We start from the raw sequence: 18,801 nt of genomic DNA, 5'->3' as shown, positions 1-18,801 counted from the left end.
TGATGACAGGCCTTAACAAAGCAAGAATGGGAATGTGAGATCAGTTATGACACAAGGGCACAAAACAATAACGACGTTTTGGGCAAGAGCCCCAAGTGCTGCATGAAAAGGCCTAGACAATCAAGCTCTGAATTATTCACCTGACCTCTCAGGCCACAAAGCCACTCCTCCTCTCATCTTACCTGATAAAACCCTGACATTTTGATTGACCTTCTAAGGTAAATAATCTCCTCCATGCACCATAAAGACTCTGGCAGACCCTACGTTATATAAATATCTAAGAGCAACCTTCAAGCTGTGACACAAACTTTGAAAAGTCTGACCAACATTTAAATTCATTTCGGGGAAGTTATTGAGTGAGATCAAATTCAGAGAATCAGCTGACGTCACCCTTTCAGAACTCATGTCGCTCTTGGTGTTCAGTTTTGATGAAGCTGAGGTTCAAGTTTCTAATTCACATCTTTAATGCATTTTCACTTCAGGCAGGACAACAAGCTGTAAACACAATTCCAAGTCCAGTATTCACTCTTTTTTGAGGTAGGTGTAAGTCTCACCCAACTCTTTTGCAACATCTGGCTAATCGGCTGCTAAATGCTCCATTATGTTCACCTGCTAGACTCTCTAACTATGTCTGTTTGCTCATCAGTGTTGGGTAGGTAGTGTTCAGTGGGTTTCTAAGAACTTTTTTGCTGAAAATAGCTTCCTTCTGTGTCTAGAAACAACAGTGTAAAACCAAAACAATGAGCTGTAAGACATCAAAAAGCTTCACAGAGCTGAGGAGAACTGCAGAGTCACTATGAGTAACTACCTTCACACCTTCACATTACACATGGCCATTTTCTCCACTGTTTTGCATGAAACATTCGGATTAGCGCAGCTTTAATAAATACAGTATTTTTTTTCAAGCAATGTTCCCCCAAATATTTTTATGTTGTTTTTTTTTTATCCATCATTGTCTTTAACCCTTTCATGCATGAATTATTCAATCACAGAGTAAAATATTTTTTATTGTTTATTTTTACTCTTAAACAAGTGAAAAATCATGTCAGTAACTTAATATATTGAATTTTGAAATGTGTCCACTGTAGTGGACACCATGCATCAACGGAGTAAAAAGTGATTTATAGAAATCAATATAGGCAATATATATATATATATGTTTATATATATATTATTTTATTATTAAGAGCAAATGGTATGAATACACATAGGAACATTAGATAACAACAACAATAGAGAGGATATATGAAAAACAAGACCTAGACTCAATAGACAGAATGTACCCTTTGTTGCATGACGTCCACTGGAGTCAGTTTCATAAGCGATTCATTGTTTCTAGTCATTTTTTGAGAAGAAAATTTCCAAATTCTCTGGTTCCAGCTTCTCAAATGTGAATATTTTCTGGTTTCTTTAGTCTTCTATGACAGTAAACTGAATATATTTGGGATTTGGACTGTTTGTCTTAACAAGACAAGACATATTAGGACGCCATCTTGGGCTGTGGCAAACAGTGTTTGACATTTTTCACCATTTTCTGATATTTTATGGACCAAACAACTAATCAATTTATTAAGAAAATCATCAACAGAAAACGATTGTTAGTTGCAGCCCTAATGGTATGTTATATATATATACACATCTGTCTGGCTGTTGTCAGAAAAAGTAAAACAACAAAATGAATGAACGCAAAAGCTGTGCTAACATGTTTAAGCAGCCACTAGCAGACAAAAATAGTTATTATTTTAAACCTGCAGGTCAGAACTTTTACATATAAATGAACATTTGTTTCTTTCAAGCCCTTGACAAACAAATTCACACAATGCTTATTAAGCCTATCACCACCAAGTAAATCTCTCTGTATTTCACAGTATACAGTTTTAAATCTGGTGTCAGATTAGACATTCCCATACTGGCCAGATTAATGCATACTGAGCATGCTCTATGGGCAGAGAATGGCCAAGCAGCTAACTTTCGGTTAGCTCTCTGCTAACTTGAATGGGGATAAAATAATTTAATCGTGTGGCTCTTCTAAACTTTCCAAATGTTATCAAACCGAATGGATCAAATTCTGATGGTGAAACGAGTCATTTCGTGGGAGTTGTGTGATGTTCAAAACAATTTATCCACCGTTTTACAGTTGCAGCTGTAGACAAAGTAAGCTACGGTGGAGCCTATGATGTAAGCAGGTGTCGACAGTGTTTTTGTAATTACTCTGACTGCCAGAAGGGGGAGACAAAAGTTCTGCACTCCACCTTTAAGAACACAAGAAAATTAATTACAAATATATTTTTAATTTTAAAAAGGGGCTCCAGACTTTTTTGCCATGCCTCTGTGATTTAGAGGAAATGTCTAATTTAAGTGTCATCTTGAGTATCATCAGACTACTTCCTGAACAGAAACTTATCAGCAACACAAATGCAGGATATGAATAAGTACCTCAGTCCCTTCCCGTAATGACGTTTACTTTACTTATTCACATTACTCATCAGTGCAAAACCGCAAAGTTAACATTTGAACATCATCTTTATCTTCACTTCCTCCGTAAAGCTGCCGTCATCTTCATAAATAACACACTAAAAACAGTACTGACTACTTCTAAGCTCGAATACATGAAATAAAATAAATCACGTTTTAACAATTGAGCTCAACAACCCTGCAGTGATCTCGCACCACAACAAAAACAACAAAACATACTGTGATAAAACAAAACAAAACAAAAAAAAAACTCTTTCCACTTATAGAGCAGTGGTTGTCAGAGAGGGGTCCGGGGACCCCCAGGAGTCCTTGAGAGGTTTCCAAGGGGTCCCCAGCAAATCTGTAAATAATTTATTTTCACTATAATTCAATCCATAAGTAACAGAATGACAGAATATATGACTATTTTGGTCATGGGTTTCATACACTTTCCGTAATAAAACATGTAAAAGCAAGTATCTTATGAAATGGGGGTCCGTGGTCTAATTTTTGTCAGTTTAGGGGTCCTTGACGTGAAAAAGTTTGAGAACCACTGGTCTAGAGTGCAGGTTAAAAACAAAAAGTTTTTAAAAGTTAAAAAGTTTCCGCGCTTATCAACTCTGTTAAACCAGCACAAAAACACAAGTAACCCTCTGTTGTAGTGGAAGAAGCCAACTGTACAATGTAATTCCGTTCAGGAGAGAGCAGAAGAAAGTGCAGCCGAGTATTTCCCTTTCCAACTCTCCTCTCCTCTCCTCTCCTCTCCTCCATTCACACAGTCTTTCATACTTTCCGTTACTTTCCTAGTTGACGACTCCCCGGAGAACAGCAGAGACGAGGAAAAAGAGAGTGGAGAGACATCGCTCGCCCGTTCATTACAACTTCCTGTTCGTCTGCTCTTCTCTTTCTCCCCCATCTCTTCCCTTTCTCCCCAAACTACATCTCAGTCGTGCCCCTCACCCTGCCAACCCCTTCCCCGCCTCACCTTCACCCCTCAGTGGTCAGTGTGTACAGTGAGTGGCCGTGCGTCTTACCGTGCGTCCTGACTTCTTGCGGTGCGTCCCGGCTGAGCAGCGCGTCGGTAGCGGTCCCGGGAATAGTAAAAGAAAATCTCCCAACTGCGTGAAGTAACGAGGGCTAATGTTTTCCTCCTGGCTTCCCACCACCCTCCTCTCCTCACCTCCCCTCCCCTCCTCTATTTCCTCTATTTTCTCCACTCCTCCCTCAATTCTCTCTCCACTCCACTCCCCTCCGCTGGCGCTCCGGTTTTACAAACCTCGGTTTAGTTAAAATTCAACTTCGCATGTAAACACGGAAACAGACATAAGCGGGAGCCTTTCAGCATTGATAACAGTCAGGCCACGTGTTTCTCAGCGATAATCAAGAACTCGACTATGACCTCTAGTTAGTGAAGATATTTAAGAAACAACCGCACAAACTTATCCTGTTAAACAGGAGCCAGCGGTGGAAGAAGTATTTAGATCATGTACTTAAGTTACAACAATACCACAAGGTAAAATGGCTTTACTATTACCATTAAAAGTAGAAGTCCATTCAAAATCTTCAGTAAAAGTAGAGACGTATTGTCAGCAAAAACTACCAATCATGCAGCCGAACTTCCCCTTTCAGTGTCATTACAGTATTCTGTAATCATTACTGATGCATTACTGTGTATAAGAATCATAATCATGTTATAGATGATGGAGGTAAAGTACATTTTAACCACTTTATACACAGTATACACACGTTTCATTGATAAAAATGCATCACATTTAATAAAAAAGACCAAATATTTTGTGGGACAACATAGTAAAACAAAGATTTCATAATATAAACTATGTTTCCATAGGAGAAGTTATAAATGTTGACCAACACTGTACATTAAAAAGCACTTTAAATGCACTTAGATTAGCGTATAACTAAATTATAGTGTGTTATAAACCTTTTATTCAATGTTTGGATACTGCTAATAAATGCTAAATCGGGGGACTTGAACCTACTTTATTAAACATGTTAACTTCTATCACACAAACTTTATTTACCATAACCATTCCTTAATTGCCCTTTTCTTGTCATTTTCAAGTTCCTTTTTTTGCACTGCTGACATTTCCCTCCTGTTATGTTCTCATAGATTTCTGTTTTGTTTTCTTTTCTGTTTCCTTGTAGGACTCTGCAGCATCTCAATCTGCTCTCTAACTGAAGTATCGATTTCCTGGAGACCCAGAGGAAACTGCTGCGGTTCAAACTGCACAAAGTCTACAAATCTCAGTTGTAGGAACACCTGCAGTTGAGGCCATAGCTACAGCTAATGTAATCTAATACATTAGCTTTTCTACATAAGACTTTCCTGTCTGTATAATCTTAAGTGTCCCCAAAGTCTGTTCTGAACTCAGGAAGTACTACATGCACACCCCGAATTTGGAATAGTTGACAATATGAACCTAATTTGGAAACACAGCCTTCATATGATGCATTGAAATGTCACATTCACAACATGTTTCATGAAGAATGTGACTGTTTTAAATATCCAAACTCCCCCTTAATGCCTTACAGGTCCTGAATCATTATCACATGTGATTGTTGTACATTAATTGTGTGTTTTTATGTCACAGTTTAAATCTTGTTTGTCAGTGACGATGTGTCAGTGCCATTTTGGCTCATGAGACCTCCTAGCTCCATTAAAGTTAAATAAATGAATACATTTAGTTGTATATGTTATACTAAGAGGTGCCTCTGATGTTTAGTCCGCCTCATTTATATGAGTACGGGTAAACTGATTTAATTTAAACTGGGATCAAACACTCACCGACTGCAGTGGCTGAATGAAGTGTATGGTTTCCTTCTTCACAAACATGAAAAACTCAGTTTGAGTTTGTGTCTGTTATAATAGATTTCAGTGGTTTTCACAACAGAAAAAAAAAGTATTAAAACAAGTATCCATGGAAACTTCTAAAAGCACACCTGCAGCATTAACTACCTTTCATCTGTCCATCTGTATCTTCAGCATGTTGTATGAGCTTTTGCCAAAATGTGACTGATTATGTTAGTTAAAGTGGAGCTACTGAGCTTTGAGGAAGAAAATAATGTCACACAGTTTATGACATTATGAAATATTGCTTTTTAGTCATATTTCATAATGTCTATCCTATGTGTAACTGTGAAGCTCTTTGTAAACCTGGTTTTGAACGTGATATATAAATATAGTTTTACTTACTGCCAAGAGTCTCATTTGATGTTTCAATAATTTTTTCCCTCCATGAAAACCTTTGGAAAAAGCATTTGAAATCTTTCCTAACCAGCATGGTTTTAGAGCTGATTTCATCTGTTGCTCCGAAGAAGTACACAAAATACAAAGAGCACACACAAAAAAACCATCTGATAATTATTGTCAGTAGTAAAATGGCAAACAGACAGTCATGAGTCATGGTTTGTTTCCCAGAGAACCATATGTGTCACATTTATTGCTCACTACAAGTGTAGCTCATCTTCTCATACATCCTCAACTCAAACAGACACAAGTCAAAACAGTCACATCACTTCAGGCCCTTTTGGTTTCAGTCTCGCTGCAACTATCATTCCTCAAATTATGACGTGGCCACAGGGTGTCACGAAAAAGGATAAAAACACACATCTTTTTTAAAATATTGTTTAGTGTTGATTATTTTCTTGCTTTTTCCTCTTCAGACATCTTCTTGAGTGCCCTTGGATTTTTTAGATGTTTCTTTTTGACTCTTCCATTTTCACTGCTGAGCTCCAAAGTGGTCTTATTTTACTAATCATAATATTTAGTGTTCAAAAAAATTTGCTTTATAACACTTCCCTGTTGGTATACTTACTGCAAAATACAGGGTTACAGTATAACAAAACAGTCACCACATTTGACTTTTACCAAGCAGGTGAGCAGAAAACGAGTCTGTGTTTTAGATATTGATCTGTTTGTGTGAGCAAAATACACAGATTCATTTTCAGCGAAGTGATAAAAAAACTGAATACAGAAACTTATGGTGGACTACGCAACCTGAACGTCTTGTGAATGCTGTCAAGTTTGAAAACGGTTGCTAAAATTGTAGCTTGTCACAGTCAAATGAAGGGATGTTACTTTCACAGGTTGAAAGCAGTTGAAGGAAAATTGTTCCTGGAGGCAAGAAAACAATTTACTGATTTTGGAGCAACGGCCTCAGTTTGGGCTCAAGTCGCTGCATCAGAGGATTCATTTATCATCTTCCTCTGGGTCTGACTCTCCATTTTCTTCATCAGGGGTGGAAAGTATTTACACTAAAGTATTTCTATTTCATGGTACTTTAGATTTCTACTCCCACTACATTAATTGTTTCAGCTACAGCTACAAGCTACTTTAAAGATTAAGATTTTCCATACAAAATAATCATAAAATGATAAAATATAATGCATTGTTATAATTTAAAAGCTGTGAAGTTGAGAAAACACAAAATTTCAAGTCAATAAACGATGATTTTGGGTTGGGTTTAGAGTTACATAGTATTTTACCTTTTTTGTTTTACATGATTACAACTCAGAATTGTCACTTCTGTTATTTTACTCAAAGTAACTCAAATTTGTGTTCTCTGTCTCACTTATAGATGAGATTGAATCACTATTTTTTAATTATTTTATTTTCATTGTGTCAAATTTTATCCTTCATGGCAGCTTTTGTTGTACTGTCACAATTAACCCAGGAACATTGTTCTTGATTATGATCACTTTGACTCAAGCACTTTATTCAAAAAATGTGCAGGAAGAATGTCTGAGGTGCATCTTCATCACGGTTTCCATTTTGATCAGACAGAAACCCATTTGACTCCTCTGTTTATAAAAAGACCCATAACAAACTCCATCATATTGTTCATATCAGGAACATACAAACGGGTGACAAATTAAAGGAAAAACTGGTACAGGTGTGAATGCTTGACCCCTACAGTGAGGGGATCTGGTGGCTCTGTTATGCTGTGGGGGGCATTCTGCTGGCATGGTTTGGGTCCACTTGTCCCCTTAGAGGGAAGGGTCACTGCAAATCAATACAAAGTTGTTCTGAGTGATCACCTTTATCCTATTGATGAAACATTTCTATCCTGATGGGAGTGGCCTCTTCCAAGATGACAATGCCCCAATTCACAGGGCTCGAGGGGTCACTGAATGGTTTGATGAGTATGAAAATGATGTGAATCATATGCTATGGCCTTCAGTCACCAGATCTCAACCCAATTGAACACCTATGGGAGATTTTGGTGTTTCACGTGTAAGATGGCGCTCTTCACCACCATCATCAAAACACCAAATGAGGGAATATCTTTTGAAAAAATGGTGTTCATCCCTCCAGTAGAGTTCAAAGTTAGAGACTTGTAGAATCAAAGCCAAAGCTGAGGAACACCATTCTTGGTGACTGTGAAGGTCGTAGCATGTGATTCATATCATTTTCATACTCATTAAACCATTCAGTGACCCCTTGTGCCCTCTGGATGGGGGACCACTCCCATCAGGATAGAAATGTTTCATCATAGGATAAATGTGATCACCTTTGTATTGATTTGCAGTGACCCTTCCCTCTAAGGGGACAAGTGGACCCAAACCATGCCAGCAAAATGCCCCCCACAGCATAACAGAGCCACCAGATCCCCTAATTATAGGGGTCAAGCATTCAGACCTGTACCGGTTTTTCCTTTAATTTGTCACCTATCTGTATATCTTTTGATATATAAGAAATCTACCAAAAAGAGCTTTATATTGATATTGCATATATGGAAACGTTTGCTTTGTGTGTATAATTGATGGTGGCCACTGTTGGCGTAATAGATGACCTGACAAGATAACATTCAGTATTTACAGCAATGATGTCTCAGCTTTGGTCAACAATGTCAAAATCTGCTTTCAGCTCCTATTTATAGAGGGGAACACTGCTATGTAGTTCTGTCACCAGCAGATGGTGGTGCCAGCATGTCCTGCAGAGTAAAATATTTTACTCAGAACTCAGCAAAGTACAGATACTTGTCTCATATAGAAACGTTTTTAGTGTCATCATATATGAGAAATAATCTCCCTTAATAATAAAAATAAAAACATTACAGCTCTTATAAATTTTACAGACCTGAAACTTTAGTCCTCCAGTGAGGAGTGAACACTTCAGCTTTCACATGGCATGTAGGTACAGGGTGAAACTGTTTTATTTAGCCTTCATTTGACCTTTTCTATCTTTTACAGCTTGTTGCTGCCGTTTATTGCACAGCTCAAATGTTACTCATTAAACAAAAATAATGGAATAATAAAGTGATAACGAACCATCAGGATTATAAAGTGGGTTACCTTTGATATCATGTCACAGAACAAAGTCTTCTCATGTTGAGTGAACTGCTGCTACTTACTGCTGAACCAGACTGAATTAAAAAATAGACAACTTCAAGTTTTTCACTTTAATCTTTCAAGTTAAAATGATGAACGCCGACATACAAATAACCTTTACACAACACTTAAATCACAATCCTTGTTGACACCTTAAATTAAGAAACTTAACCTTAACTGAAAACAGATATATTTCTGGAGGAAACTGTTAGAAATGATTCTTTTAAATTGAACAGCCTCATTTAGAGTTTATGTTCATGTCTTGAAGTAGTGGAGGGTAAACACATATACATTCAGTTTTATCATCTGAGGATTTGTTTAATAAAATTTTCCCTCCTTTTCTGACTGTTTCAATATCTGACACACACAGTGAGGTACAGACCAGTGTGAGAATTAACACGACTCCATTAAAATAAACAGGTTGCACAACTATTCTCTAATATGTCATGCTTTATTACTCACATGTTTTGTCTATTTAGCTTTCATCAGGGTGGTATGAGGTTGTTTCAGGTTTCTTTATATACAATCAGTTAATTTGTCATGTGACTTTACAAAAGGAAATATTCAAATCAAATTTATTCATAAAGCACATTTAAAAAACAACAGTTGACCAAAGTGCTGTACAATGATGATAACAAAGGCCATGAAAAACACAACTAAGATGCATAGACTGGTTGAACAGACAAAGAGACATTTCTTGGTTTTAATGTACCGAGTTAGAAGCCAAGGAATAAAAATAGTTTTAAGACAGGATTTGAAAAACAGGCAGTGTGGGAGCCAGTCTAATATGCAGAGGCAACTTGTTCCAGAGTTTGGGGGCTATAACAGCAAAGGCACGATCACCCCTGTGCTTCAACCTTGATCGTGGCACAACGAAAAGCGGCTGGTCAGCAGACCTGAGTGACTTTGATGGGATGTATGGTTGTAAGAGGTCAGAGAGGTAGGTTGGAGCTAGTCCATTCAATGATTTATAGGCAAACAATAAAATCTTAAAATCAATCCTAAAATGTACTAGGAGCTAGTGGAGGGAAGCCAGTACAGGGGAAGTGTGTTCTCGCTTGTGTGTTCCTGTGTGAAAGCTGCAGCATTCTGGACCAGCTGTAAGCAAGAGAGGGAAGCCTAGCTAACACCAATGTAAAGGGCATTACAGTAGTCAAGCCAGGATGAGATAAAAGCATGTATGACCCTGTTAAAGTCATTAAATGATAAGAAGGATAAGGGTTCCAGATATGGTTCCAGGGAGCACAAGTTCATATGAGGGGCATCGCAAGCACCACTGGGTCCAAAAATCAGGACTTCAGTTTTGTTCTGATTAAAACTTAAAAGTTTTAAAATTTAAGGCCATCCAATTTTTGATATCTTTAAGACAGTCCAACAGTGGTTCTAAATTGTTTGTGTCTTTCAGTTTCAAAGGAAAATAAATGTGTGTGTCATCTGCATAGCAGTGGAATGAGATGCCATATTTTCTTAAAATGGACCCGAGGGGGAGCAAGTAGAGTGAAAATAGGATTGGGCCGAGAATAGAACCCTGAGGGACTCCACAAGGGAGAGGCACTGAGGAGGATACAGAGTCACCTAGACTGACAGAAAAACTTCTGTCAGGTAAATACGACCTGAACCACTCCAGAGCAGTACCTTTAATACCAACACAGTGCTCCAGGTGAGAGATCAGGATACTGTGATCTACTGTATCAAATGCAGCTGTGAGACCTAACAGGATAAGAATGGCAGAGTCCCCAGAGTGAGTAGCTATTAAAAGATTGTTAAAAACTTTTAAAAGAGCAGGTTCAGTGCTGTGAAAGGCTTTAAAATCCGACTGGAACACCTCAAGAATGCAATGTGAGTCTAAGAAAGATTGCAATTGTATAAGTACAATTTTCTCCAAGATATTAACTAAATAAGTTTGAACTGTACATAAATGTTGAAGAGGTGACACAAAGATTATGAGACTGTGTTCTGAAAACTGAAGTTGAAACAGTTTCATTAAGAAATTTGTTGTTTTGAAATGAAGAATTTGAGATTTAACCATCAATAAAATAAAAATATCATGTTTTGCAAAAACTGGTTGTATAATTGTTTAAGATTTTACCTTTTGTAAAGACACATGACTATTTGATAGATGTTTGTAAAGAAAGTGAAACAACCTGTATCTCCTTTTCTGATTGACATACATGTGGAATAAAAACTATGTGGCACTATATAAACTGAATTGAATTGAATTCAAAGACCCGAGAACATAAAAATCTAAAACTGACAACTGTAACTGTCACAAAACAAAAACATTCAAAGCATTCGGTACAGTGGATATATATTACTATACAATGTTGTTTGACTAAAAACAAGATGCTGATAACCAGGATAATTAATCCACTTGTTTGTATTTGTTCCTCTTGTCCTGTAGAGACTTTAAGTCAGATTTCAGCTGGCCCTTCAAGTCACTGAGTGCTTGTTCTACAGGAACCACCTTATGACTCTGGTGGAGAGAAAACTCACAGACAGGAAACACAGCTCTCTGTTCATCCTCACAGAACAATTTAGGCTCTTCTTGATGTTTGCTACACACCATCTTCACCTTATTTTTTCCTTTTTCTGTCTCAGATGATTCAGCTTTCTGTCTCCCAGCAAACAAGTCCAATAGTTCCTTCAGTGCAAAGCCAACTTCTGGATGATCCTTTTAGGATTTTCTTTTACAAATGGGAGAGTTTTTGTTTTTAGCTTGTTCCCAGAATGTTTGCAGACAGATTGAACAAAATCTGTGGTTAACACACATGGCAAGTCAGGAAACGTTCAACAAAAGCAAATTCCTCAGCCATTTGCTTTGGTGTCAAAAATCATCTTTCAATAGTCAGACTCACCAAGTTACTGTTCCTTCACTTGATCACTTAAAATCCTTCAAATGAGTGTTTTCAGCAGAGATCTCAAACCCTGTAATGGCGTCTCAGCTCTGATCTATTATGTCAAAATCTACTTACTCTTTTATTTACAACTGTTACAGGGTAAATTATTAACAGCAGGAAATGCTGACATGTAGTTTTGTAGACTATTTTTCTGCATCTTTTTGAGAAAGGATGTGCCTGATTTTTGCAATATTACATAAGTGAAAAAGCAGTCCTTGAGATTTGTTTTATATGGGAGTTAAAAGACATATCCTGATCAAAAATTACTCCCAGATTCCGTACGGTGGTGCTAGAGGCCAGGGTAATGCCATCTAGAGTAGCTATATCATTAGATAATGTGTTTCTGAGGTGTTTAGGGCCAAGAACAATAACTTCAGTTTTGTCTGCGTTTAGCAGCAGAAAATTGCAGGTCTTTCAGGTCTATATGTCCTTAAGGCATGCTTAGAGTTTAGTTAACTGATTGGTTTCATCTGGCTTCATTGATAAATATAATTGGGTATCATCTGCATAGCAATGAAAATTTATGGAGTGTTTCAAAATAATATTGCCCAAAGGAAGCACATACAAGGTGAATAGTATTGGTCCAAGTACAGAACCTTGTGGAACTCCTAACGAATTCTAACATTTGTGTGCATAGAGGATTCATTATTAACTGAAGTCAATCTGATAAATAGGACTTAAACCAGCTTAATGCAGTTCCTGTAATGCCAATTAAATGTTCCAGTTTCTGTAATAGGATGTGATGATCAATTTTGTCAAATGTGGCACTAAGATCTAACATGACAAGAACAGAGAAAAGTCCATTGTCCGATGCAGTTAGGAGATCATCTGTGGTACATAGCCTGTTATTAAAGACATATTGATCATATTTAATAAAAAAAGTGCTAACTAAGGGTAAGACTTCCTTAAGAAGCCTAGTTGGGATGGGGTCTAAGAGACAGGCTGATGCTTTGGATGAAGAAATCGTTAATTCAGGAAGGTTAATTGGAGAAATACAGTCTATAACAGAGAAACAAGAGGTGTCAACATTACAGTCTTTGAGCTCTCTGGTTTTGTTGTGTCTCTTATAACCATCAGGAAATGTTCTTCAAACTCTCACTAACATTTCCCTGTTTGGTCATTTGTTTCAATAAATGCTCTGATATGTAAAAACTGCAGTGACAGTGATCTGTTTTATGAGTCTGTTCAGAGAGAAAGTCACTTCTTAATGATGACCTTTGATTAGGATATTACACAACATTCAGCGTAAGACTTTTCAGTCACACGACAGTGAGAAGTGTAGATCTGCTGCCGACTCTGAGACAAACAGACTGTTAATCTGCTGTACAACACCTTTCCACTGTAAGTAAAACATGAATTATTGTCATTGAATCAAGACGTTGTCACTCAGGTTGCATCACATATTCACAACAAGGTGCAAACTGAGCTTGTTGATAAGTGTTAAACCTTCAGCCTTTCAGACTGCAGGTATCCCAAAATGTACAGAAGCACAAACTGATGTTTGACTTATTTATCTCTCTGCAGAAGAAATAGAAGAGTTGTGAGGAACGTGTGCATGTAGGAGCAGAGTCATTTCATATCAAAGTACTGGAGCAAACATGTCAGATATGACAGATGTTCAGTCCAGTAAAATGTAATTTTATGTCAAAAGGTACAAGAGTTGTTCTCATCTCTTAAACATTTATTGTGTCTGAGTTTATAGTTCCTTTAAATGAAAATCTGTTGGTGTGATTGAAACAATAAAGTAATTGTTGAGGCATCCAAGAATTTCAAAATGTGATCAAATGTTCAAGAAAAGACATTCACTGTCATTTATTATTATCACAGAAAAAAAGTCACTGAAAAATATGTTGACATATGTCATGATGTTTATAAATATCATAAAGGTGAATCAGAAATTAACAAATATGGAGAAACTGTGCAACCTGCAACCAGCTCAATTCATCTGATGTGACTGACTTTATTCTGTTATTTAAAACAACAGCATGAAACTGGGAGTCTTACTGACACTCTGCTCTCTGGTGGAAGATTTAAGAATAGAAAGTTAAAGAGACAGAAGATTCAACCGTCTCTAAATCTCTGTTTCTTCATATCTTCTGTTTAACTATTTTAACAATGAACTTCAAACTGTTGATATTAGCAAATCTACAATTAACATTAAAACCTTCCTGATCACAGTATTATATTTAAAGTCATCCTGTTAAAGTTGCACCTCTTCCTTGTTTTTATGGTTCCAGCTTCACTTCAGAGATGATCCAGTTGAGACTGGTGACACTGGCTGCACTGTTCTGCTCTCTTCTTAGTGCTGATGGAGGGAAAGTCCTTGTTTTCCCTGTGGATGGAAGCCACTGGGTCAACATGAAAGTCCTCATCCAAGAGCTCCACTCCAGAGGTCACAACATCACAGTGATCCGGCCTGAAAACAGCTGGTATATCAAAGCAGAGTCCCATCACTACCAGTCAATCACCCTCGATGTTGCTCCTGGATTTGATGTGAACAACATGAATAATTTTACAGCAAGAATGCTGCAACTCCGGCGTGAGGTCCATAGTTCAACTTCAGCTTTCATCAAAGCTGGAGAGGAATTTATGGTGATGATGGATCGTGTTCACAAAGCCGTGGTTGATAAATTGCAGAAGATTTTTGAGGATGCTAAATTGATGCAGTTCTTCCAAGAGGCCAAGTACGATGTTGTTCTGACTGACCCCTTCCTTGGCGGAGGGGTTCTTCTGGCTCATCGGTTGGGTCTGCCTCTGGTCTTCAATGTACGATGGACAGTCATGGAAGACGGACATCACACAGTTGCTCCCTCACCGCTCTCATACGTTCCCATACCAGGCAGTGAACTGACTGATAGGATGAGTTTTTGGCAAAGGGTGAAAAATGTTTTCTTCTCATTAATGGTACTTCATGTCCGGGTGATAATAGAAGACTCTCACTACACACCATTTGTCCACCGTCACTTCGGTCCTGACGTCCACTATGATGAGCTTGTTCAGGCAGCAGATGTTTGGCTGATGAGAACTGACTTCACCTTTGAGTTCCCTCGTCCCACCATGCCCAATGTTGTCTACATGGGCGGGTTTCAGTGTAAACCCTCCAAAGCGCTTTCTCAAGATCTGGAGGACTTTGTCCAGAGCTCTGCAGAGCACGGTGTCATTATTATGAGCTTGGGGACCTTGGTGGGGAATCTCCCTGAGGATATAGCAGAACATGTGGCTGCTGCTTTTGCACAGTTGCCTCAGAAGGTCATCTGGAGGCATACCGGGAAGAGACCGTCCACCCTGGGAAACAACACCCTGCTGCTGGACTGGCTGCCCCAAAATGACCTCTTAGGACATCCAAAGACCAGAGTGTTTGTGGCTCATGGAGGCACCAATGGACTTCAAGAGGCCATCTACCACGGAGTTCCCATCGTCGGCATTCCTCTGATGTTTGACCAGGATGATAACCTGTTCAGGATGAGAGCGAGGGGCGTTGCCAAAGTGCTGGACATCAACACGTTACACAAAGACAACTTCCTGGAGGCGGTGAAGGAGGTGCTTCACCAGCCGTCCTACAGGGAGAACATGCAGGAGCTCTCCAGGCTGCACAGAGACCAGCCCCTGAAACCTCTGGACCGAGCCATGTTCTGGATCGAGTTTGTCATGAGACACAAGGGAGCAGCTCACTTAAAGACTGACTCCTACAAGATGTCTTGGATTCAGTACCACTCCATCGATGTAATCACACTGTTGCTAGTGTCAGTCACGCTGATGTCCCTGATTTGCATTTTAATAGTGAAATGTTTGTGGTGTAAAGTGTTTGGTAGGAAGAAAAAAAACCCCAAATAATATAGATACACTATCCTCTCAGTTGAGTGGAGGTTTTCTGCAACACAGGGAGAAAGATGATGAAGATGTATTAAACTCAGTACTAATCTGTGTCTTGGACAACTGAGTTTTAACAATAATATGCATTGAAAAAAGTGACAAACTGGAAATAAAATATCCAGTGTTCAAAATGACTGTGAACAAAACGTGTAATTTGTCTCCATCTTGTGGCGTTCACAAGAAGAACAATTTGCAGAACAATTTAGGCTCTTCTTGATGTTTACTAGACACCACTACTAGTTTATTCTGTCTTTTTTCTGTCTCAGATGATACAAAGTTCTGTCTCCCAGCAAAGGAGTCAGCTAACTGCAGTGCAAAGTCCACTCTTGGATAATTCTTTTAGGATTTTCTTTTACAAATGGGACATTATTTCTTTGTAGCTAATTCCCTGAATTTATGCAGGCAGCTTGAACAGAAACTATGGTTGCAGCTCAGAGACACAGAATCTCTGAAAGTCTCTCAACATAAACTGTAAAAAAGGATTTTAGCTACTCCAGAGGTTTTACCCTTTATGGCAGCTTTTGCTGCACTACTAACAGTCACAATTAACCTAGGAACATTGTTCCTCAATATAACCACTTAGACTCAAATATTTTACACAAAGTGTGCAGGAAGTGTAGTATTTTATAATATTATATTTAGCAATTTTAGTCTTTGAAAAGATACTTATGAAGTTGTGTGAAGGCATTTTTTTCAGCTGTGACAAGGTCATCTCATGTTATCTTTCTTTTATCCCACACATTGAAGTTTACAGTGGTTGCATCAATGTGACTGTTGCTGTAGCAGATAATGTCATATTCTGATGTCTGCCTATAACCTGCAAACAGAGAAGTTTTAAAGGACAAGTATTTTTAATATGTCTACTGTAATATCATGTATTAAAATGTTTTAAATATTTTAATTATCTAATATTTTATTATTACCACTACTACAATTGTTACTCCTACTTGTACGTATGTCATCAGTATGTCTTCCTTGGACACATGAATTGGATGTTAATAATGTGCTTTTCCTGCTATGACAAGGGTAAAATTTTACTTTAAGTCCCCCTATTTAACTTTTATAAGCAGTTTGATTGATTGAAGTTATGGGAAGACAAACAATATTAACAGCTTCTTAACTTACATGATAAAATATGAATAAAATGTACACTAATAAATGTGAATCAATACAATGAAACAATAACATTATTTCTGTTGTGATTTATTTTTTATCATCATCATTATCAGGCATCATTACAGTCATAAACATCATGAGGCAAGTTGCTCTGGTGCAGTGCTGTGATAGAGGTTGACCAGGATACTCAGAGACAGGTGGGTGTTTTTCACTCTTCTCAGCAGGTAGAGCTCCTGTCGTGCCTTCTTGGAGGAGTTGCATGTCCGGGAGAGGTCTTCTGAGATTTAGACACCCAGAAACCCGATGAAGACGGGGTTGTGTCTGCAGCATTCATTGTCTTCTGGGTGTTTTGGGTCAGGTTGCTGCTCTCTGCAGGCCATCTTGTATTTGTTGCTGATGAGGACTTTCACTGCAGTGTCACCTGTAAACTTGATAATGGCTTTCGAACACCTGATTTTACAAACTTTTGAGACAAAGTTAGCTCACTTAAAGAAAAACATTTTTCACTTCCAATGTGTTGAATATCAGAAAACTGTCTTGTGAAGCCGTTTCATGAAAAATGGACAATCTTCAGCCATCGTATTAGGTAAGAAAATAATGTAACTGACATTCAGATACTAGTTCTAAATAGTGTAACTAAAAATCTTTGCCTACGAGGTAAGCTTGATTTAATATACCACATATCAACATAACAAAACTTAAGCTCGAGGGCTAACGTGAAATTTTGGCTCTGGCAGTGGGCATTAAGGTGGTCACAGCAAAACATTAACATTTCTGAGACGAGGCTTCAATGTACTGACAGCATGGAGGAAAAGAGCAATAGATCATCTGGGTTTTTCACAGTTAGTTAAGGCCATGCTTTGGTTATGGTTTCAGCAGGAAACAGGGACAACAGGTTTTTAGAGATGGAGCGGAGCTTAAGGATGCCACAGTCAATCAAAAGACTGATGAACAGCAGTGGAGCAGTGGAGACACAGGACTACTTCTTAAATATTATTTGTTTGTTTAACTCATAGTTTTCAGAAACGGCCTGCTTGATATAAACTAGAGCTTTGCTACATGGTTTCAGCAGGATAGACAGAGTGCAGCCTTTGCTGGGTTTAGGAGGAGTTCAAGTAGGCTACAGCTAGTTAGAATACATGAGAGCAAGAGGCAGGGCTTTGTTGAACATGTTTTCAGCAGAAGAGGAGAACTACTAACAGACAGGCACTGTATGAGCAGACCAGAAAGACTGCAGCTTCTTTTGAATAGGCAAAGCTGGAGGACTCAGTTGGAGTTTTGGAGGTAGTCAGTGCAAAATTAACATTTCTGCAGATATAATTAAGCAGTGGAAGGAACATTTGAATAATTAAGATGCAATCAGTGAAAAAGGCAGAGCTGGAGAGCTCAGAGGTAGTACAAAGTGGCAAGGCAACAGGAATATTTATGCCTATTTTTGGATTTTTATTGTTTTTTTTTTGCTTAAAAACATTTTCAGGAATTGCCTACTTGATATAAACCATAGAGGAGGTTTTTCTATGGTGATAGTAGGTTGGAAGGACTGCAGCTTCTGTAATTGCAAAAACAAAAGGTGCGGTGTTGGAGGAGCTTGGGGAGGCTACACTCAGGATCAGGTCATCTGTCAAATGACTGAGTGGGAGGCAGGGCTTAGTTGGTGTAAAAGAAAAACTGAATGACAACATGCCTTCTTTGGAATAGGCAGAAGTGGAGGACTCAGTCTCAGTTTTGGCTCTGGCAGTGGCCGTTAAGGTAGTTAGTGCAAAATATCAACATTGCTCAGGGGAGCCTTCACTGTACTAACAGGAAGGAGGAACAGAGCAATAGATGATCAGGGTTTTCACAGCTAGTTAAGGCCATGCTTTAATGATGGTTTCAGCAGGGAACAAGGTAAACAGCTTTTGGTGAGTTTGGGAGGAACTTGAGGATACCAAAGTCAGTCAGAAGACTGATTTACAAGAGGCAGGGCTTTGTCTCGGCTGTACTGTACAGAGGAATAGAACTAGCAACGGACAAATATCAGCAGAACAGAAGAACTATAGCTTCTGTCGTTGCCGGAGTGAAAGCTGGATTGCAAGAGGAGCTCAAGGAGGACACTAACAGGTTCTGGTGA

The 18,801-nt window shown here is 38.4% G+C and overlaps 2 protein-coding genes across 2 annotated transcripts in view; one reads left to right on the top strand and one right to left on the bottom strand.

The window, feature by feature from the left end:
• The window catches only part of LOC122966921 (phospholipid-transporting ATPase ID-like), a 50,816-nt gene extending 47,210 nt beyond the window's left edge, over window positions 1-3,606 (bottom strand). Inside the window, exon 1 of the mRNA XM_044331275.1 lies at window positions 3,489-3,606. The gene's annotated coding sequence lies outside the window, so the exon portion shown is untranslated. The remainder of the gene's footprint in view (window positions 1-3,488) is intronic.
• Window positions 3,607-13,927: 10,321 nt separating this feature from the next.
• On the top strand, window positions 13,928-16,729 carry LOC122966866 (UDP-glucuronosyltransferase 2A2-like). Its single transcript, XM_044331239.1, has one exon. The coding sequence runs from the start codon at window positions 13,953-13,955 to the stop codon at window positions 15,534-15,536; it is 1,584 nt and encodes a 527-aa protein (XP_044187174.1). The 5' UTR covers window positions 13,928-13,952; the 3' UTR covers window positions 15,537-16,729.
• The last annotated feature ends 2,072 nt before the right edge of the window (window positions 16,730-18,801 follow it).

Source organism: Thunnus albacares, chromosome 2 (genome assembly GCF_914725855.1).
Source record: "Thunnus albacares chromosome 2, fThuAlb1.1, whole genome shotgun sequence".
Classification (NCBI taxonomy): Eukaryota; Metazoa; Chordata; class Actinopteri; order Scombriformes; family Scombridae; genus Thunnus; species Thunnus albacares.
The sequence above is the reverse complement of the archived record's forward strand: the minus strand, read 5'-3'. Positions and strand labels throughout refer to the sequence as shown.

Bases quoted from the DNA above. Each gene is read 5' to 3' on its own strand.
- LOC122966866 (XM_044331239.1), top strand. From the start codon at position 13,953: ATGATCCAGTTGAGACTGGTGACACTGGCTGCACTGTTCTGCTCTCTT.